General features: G+C 45.3%; 1 protein-coding gene across 4 annotated transcripts in view; it reads right to left on the bottom strand.

The window, feature by feature from the left end:
* The window catches only part of LOC121542211 (nuclear pore complex protein Nup214-like), a 78,913-nt gene that overhangs the window by 11,677 nt on the left and 61,236 nt on the right, over positions 1-6,000 (bottom strand). For all 4 annotated transcript variants that reach the window (XM_045208107.1, XM_045208108.1, XM_045208105.1 and 1 more), the window contains exons 33-34: positions 5,002-5,173; positions 2,315-2,469 (exon numbers count right to left, since the gene is read on the bottom strand). In XM_045208107.1, the coding sequence (XP_045064042.1) occupies positions 2,315-2,469; positions 5,002-5,173 (327 nt within the window). The remainder of the gene's footprint in view (positions 1-2,314; positions 2,470-5,001; positions 5,174-6,000) is intronic.

Here is a 6,000-nt window from a genome sequence, read left to right as displayed (position 1 = left end):
AAGAGGATTGGGAGAATGTCATATGGTCAGATGAAACCAAAATAGAACTTTTTGGTAAAAACTCAACCTGTCGTGTTTGGAGGACAAAGAATGCTGAGTTGCATCCAAAGAACACCATACCTACTGTGAAGCATGGGGTTGGAAACATCATGCTTTGGGGCTGTTTTTCTGCAAAGGGACCAGGACGACTGATCTGTGTAAAGGAAAGAATGAATGGGGCCATGTATCGTGAGATTTTGAGTGAAAACCTCCTTCCATCAGCAAGGGCATTGAAGATGAAACGTGGCTGGGTTTTCAGCATGACAATGATCCCAAACACACCGCCCAGGCAACGAAGGAGTGGCTTCGTAAGAAGCATTTCAAGGTCCTGGAGTGGCCTAGCCAGTCTCCAGATCTCAACCCCATAGAAAATCTTTGGAGGGAGTTGAAAGTCCGTGTTGCCCAGCGACAGCCCCAAAACATCACTGCTCTAGAGGAGATCTGAATGGAGGAATGGGCCAAAATACCAGCAACAGTGTGTGAAAACCTTACAGAAAACGTTTGACCTGTGTCATTGCCAACAAAGGGTATATAACAATGTATTGAGAAACTTTTGTTATTGACCAAATACTTATTTTCCATCATAATTTGCAAATAAATTCATTAAAAATCCTACAATGTGATTTTCTGGAGAAAAAAAATCTCATTTTGTCTATCATAGTTGACGTGTACCTAAGATGAAAATTACAGGCCTCTCTCATCTTTTTAAGTGGGAGAACTTGCACAATTGGTGGCTGACTAAATACTTTTTTTCCCCCACTGTATAATTCTCTACTAGAATTATTAGTAGAGACAATTTAAAACGACACGGTAAAATATAGACTTAATAACGGGAAGAAAACCCCCAGGTGAGTTACTACTATTTACACCTTATTACCTCTGTTCCAGAGTCAGCCAAACACAAACCATAATAATGTGATTGCTGATCTAGTTCCTCTAGACCTAACAGGATTTGACATAGGCCCTAATCTATAGATTTCACATGATTGGGAATACAGATAGCATTTTTTGGTCACAGATAGCTTACAAAAAAATGGGCCTCAAAACAGGCCTTAGGAGCTTGTCACGGTATCTCTGTGCATTTAAATTGCCATCGATAAAATGCAATTGTGTTCGTTGTCCATAGTTTATGCCTGCCCATACCATAACCCCACCGCCACCATGAGGCACTCTGTTCACAACATTGACATCAGCAAACTGCTCGCCCACACGACTCCATCCACGTGGTCTGCGGTTGTGAGGCCGGTTGGACGTACTGCCAAATTCTCTACATCGACGTTGAAGGCGGCTTATGGTAGAGAAATGAACATTCAATTCTCTGGCAACAGCTCTGGTGGACATTCCTGCAGTCAGCATGCCAATTGCATGCTCTCTCAAAACTTGAGACATATGTGGCATTGTGTTGTGTGACAAAACTGCACATTTTAGAGCCTTTTATTGCCCCCAGCAGAAGGTGCACCTGTGTAATGATCATGCTGTTTAATCATCTTCTTGATATGCCACACCTGTCAGGTGGATGGATTATCTTGGCAAAGAAGAAATGCTCACTAACAGGGATGTAAAAAAAATTTGTGCACAAAATGAGAGAAATAAGCTTTTTGTGCGTATGGAACATTTCTGGGATCTTTTATTTCAGCTCATGAAATATGGGACCAACACTTTACATGATGCATTTATATTTTTGTTCAGTGTAAGACAGTGAAAGAGTTCTTCCCACCATCCTCTTCCCATCTTGGGAAAACTGGACCATGTGCAAACAAAAACATAGCTTGCATGGCGGCGCGTGACCGCAGCAGGAATGTGGGTTAATAGGAAGCCACTTGTGGGATTCCAACAGTCCCACGGCTAGCCTAGCCTAGAATTATCCTAGCGCTGCATCTTGTGGCCCTGTTGTACTGCACAGCAGACAGAGTGCTGGGGATGGCATTAGCCGCTAGGCTAAATGACTGCTATTTAAACAGTCACTAATGGGCTTAGTTAACCAGTGGCTTTACTTCAGGGGAATAGGGGAAGGGACTCACTGGCAGGGCTTCAAACGAGGACTTGTGCCCTTGTTTATTTGTTCCTCATTAGTGTGGCTGGGGGAGTGGGGAGGAGACTGCAGGGGCAGAAATGACTAAGCTGGGGGTTGACTCCTTTCATACTGTTGGTACAGTTTAGTCACAAGAATAGGGAGGGAACATGTCAATTAAGGCTTTGGGTGCATCTCGATAGCCTAGAGCAGCGTCCTCGCAATGATCTGAAAGAACTGAACGGGTGAGATATTACTACTCACCTCCTCCTCCCTGCTGTCCGAACCCAGAGAAGCCGCTGGGCTGAGGAACTCCGAACCCTGACCCCTGCTGCTGCTGGGCCAGGTTACCAAACGATGGGGCACTCTGGTTGGCCAGAGCACCAAACGACAGCGTGCTTTGTTGAGTGGAAGCAAAGCTGTGAGGGGAGCGAAACACACATAAAAGATTAAAAACATTAAAAGACTGAATATTCAATATTACAGTCTAACAATAGCCTAATCATCATTTCAGGAGGATGTGTTGAATAACCATTGGTACAGTTGATTTATTACGTTATTGAGGCACTGGTCAGTTTACATCCACTGTACAATACTCTATTTCTACGTCAGTCCCGACCCCCCTGACACCATACAGTCAGAGGTAGAATTACTATGCTCTGTGCTCCTTACCTCCCTCTCTCTCTAGTCTGTAGACCGTCTAGTACAGCTAGCGTAGCACACCGCCCCAGTCCCTCTACTCTGTTCCCATTACCATTCTAACCCAGAGAGGAGAGGCTCCTAAAATATGCAGAGGAACAGCCATGCCTGGAAAAATATCAGAGCCCATTACATCAAAGCATTTTGCAATAAGCTTTGATTTGAATTACAATGGAATAAATCGCTAATGCTCCCACGGCTCTTCCCCTACTGATCTGGGATCTGTGTGTGGAGGCTGCGACACAGTCAGGGAGCTGAGTGTGTTTTATGTTTTATTGAGTTTAAATGTGTAGTAGAACAGTGTGAGGGGAAGTTAGTTCTGACATGGAGGCTTCAGGTGCCCTGAGTGAGACAGACAGACAAGACCAGTGCCAGTCACACAGCCGAACCTCCAGGATTATTTGACTAGAGTCATCAAACATCAGCAGAGAGATGAGGGGATGAGGATGGAGGACGGGTGAAGGACAGATAGTATAGTATATGTGCATGTGTATAAGTGTGTTGCAGTGGTCAGAGAGGAGACAGAAAAGAGGGGAAGAGAAAAAGACAGCAGAATAGACAGACATGAAAGAAGAGAGTGAGAATATAGAGGGACAGCGAGAGAGGGGTAGAGAATAGTCCGGGCCGTCCAGCCAGCTCAGTTGCTCTGCTGGTTTTAATCGTGGAGGCAGCAGGGGTAGACACCTGGACATAAATAATGGCTGAACTCTGACCCCAATACAGGAGCAATCTCTTGCTGGCCAGCCCGCCCACCTCTACCGCCCTTGGGTCAATCGCCTCATCTCTCTGTACGACCCCACTGCTAAATTGAGGAGCCACTTTAAAAGATAGGGAGGGTGACATTTACTGGTTGTAGGGAGTCATGAGGCACTTTATCATTGAACCATCTTTCAATAAATATTTGCAGGGGTTTGGAAAACAACAAAACTAGCACAGGCATTCGTAAACAACTTTATCGATATTTCTCTTTGTAAACAAGACAATGGGGTGATGACAAGTGAGATAAAGAGTGCTAAAAATATTACCTCACGAGTCCTGACATAATAACACATTTTTAAAAAGACTGAAAAAATGAAATAAGTGTGACTGAATTGAGAAAGGGAATGAGTTAAAAAACACCAAGCCACTGGGCCTGCTGCCATTTGACAACCCCATAGGATGAAACCCTGAAAACTTAAATAGAGAAAGGAGTGAGAGAATGGGAGAAAAATAAGAAAAACAGAGAGATGAGTTCACACACGGCAAGGCTGGCTCCTGTCTCCCTGCAGCCAACAGGACTGGAGACAGAGGGTGTAAAGCGTGCGAGTGTGTGGAGGGCGTGGTAGAGGATTGAGGGGTTGGGGTTTAGTTGGTAATCCCCTCTAGAAGACCTGTGCCTAATACAAGACCCACAGGGGGGAGAGAGAGAGGGAGGATAGAGAGAAGGGGGGAACTAGCCCATCTTAATCTGCTGGCAGTATGACCTCAGAGTGGGATTATCTGGGTGGAATAATCTAGCACTGCATGGCTCCGTGATTTGGGGCTTGGCAGAGGTGCCCAGCGCCTCAGCAGGCCTGCATGTGGCAGGGGGGCTGCTCCAGGGGGAGAGGGAGCCGAGCAGGAGGGGATGGAGGAATAATCCAATTTTCTCATTTTACAATGAGGTTTGAGGTTAAATTCAGAATAGAGGTTGACTCTGCAGGGGGTCTAGGTGGTTATAGCTGACTGATTTCCATCCCCCGATGTCTTGTGATAAAATAATTCCAGAAATACTTGCCGTAAATGCAGTAAGTAATCTTCAATACACAACTATTGTGGACTTTTCTAAATTAAATGTCAAGGTCATTAATGTGTGCCAGTGTAGAGCCAAGCGGGGCTTAGGGTATTATGCCCAAATTGAGAAAGGAGGTTGGGGGTTAGCATGGTATTACTTACTTATCAGGTAGTGTTGGTGACAAAATCCATGTGTGAATATGAAAACAGTGGCTAGGAGGTGTCAGTGTGCTCTCAGCTGGAATGTCAGGTGGTGCATGACTAACCCCTCAGGTGGCTAAAGCCCCTCGTCCCTATATTGCTTTTTAATATACATAACAGAACCAATACAATATCCCATACAAAGCAATAAATGCATAAAAACGTTGCAAGACATTCTGCAGCCTTTATGGTCGGTATTATCGTGAATATTCAGCTCTTCTACGCTGTCATTTTAGAAGAATACAAAACATCTCACTCTTCATATCCAATAAATGTCTAAAGAGGGGTGTCTCTCTTACCCGAATCCTCCCACGTTGGCGGCTGCCGTGCCCTCTCCAAACACCTTGCTGGCTGAGGAGCCCATGGGACTGCTGAAGGATGGGGCCGAGCCAAACGCTGCTGAGCCCCCAAATGCTGGGGAGCCCCCGAAAGCAGGGGGGCTACCGAACACAGGGGCGCTCCCAAAACCACCTGAAGGGGTACAGAGAGAGGGGTGTGAGGAAGGGTAAGATCGTTAACTTTGTTTTGATAAAAATGCATGAGAAGGACGGTTACATGAATAAAGCTGACATGTATTTGAGCAATATTCTTGAATTCGTTGAGATGGGCAGGCAGGGCAGAATGTCTCAGGGGACACTTACCACAGTCTAATACTAACCATACATAATAGTAAATACTTCAAAAATAGATGTAAACAGAGGCAACGTTTATCTTCTTCCTCAATTGTGATGGATGTGTATGTCACACCTGCTGTTGCCCTGAAACTACTTGCCCCAACATGATTAATAAAGTTGTATTATCGTCTGCTCTGCAACGCCTCCATTTCTGTTATGGGACAACTGCTCTCACACACAGCTCTCACACACATAGGAATCAATTGCCAACCACACACTCTCTGGGGCTGAAAAGGGAGTTATAAAGAGAGGGGAGCACTGAAATTACAGCCTGGCTACGAGCACGGCCCAGTGAATAATTGATTGGGCTAATGTAAAAGGATTACATTCCTTGGACCCTGGCCAATGATAGGAGCTATAGAACCGACAGCAGTACCGAAAACCCCCAGGTCCCGTACTCACAAAGCGTCTCAGAGTACGAGTGCTGAATAAGAGGGATGACTTGATCCTAGATCAGCACTCCTATTCTGAGATGCTTTGTGAATATGGGCCCAAGAGTTTAGGGGTAGATGCTACCTATGCTATAACTAGGAGAGGTGATGTCCTTTGGCAGTGCTTGATAGTTAGCTGAGTAAAATGCCAAGACAGAACTGCGGAGGTGCTAACTTTTGGGGAACGCTATGA

The sequence above is a fragment of the Coregonus clupeaformis genome, chromosome 27, assembly GCF_020615455.1.
Source record: "Coregonus clupeaformis isolate EN_2021a chromosome 27, ASM2061545v1, whole genome shotgun sequence".
NCBI classification, from domain to species: domain Eukaryota; kingdom Metazoa; phylum Chordata; class Actinopteri; order Salmoniformes; family Salmonidae; genus Coregonus; species Coregonus clupeaformis.
This window is presented reverse-complemented; position numbering and strand designations above follow the sequence as displayed.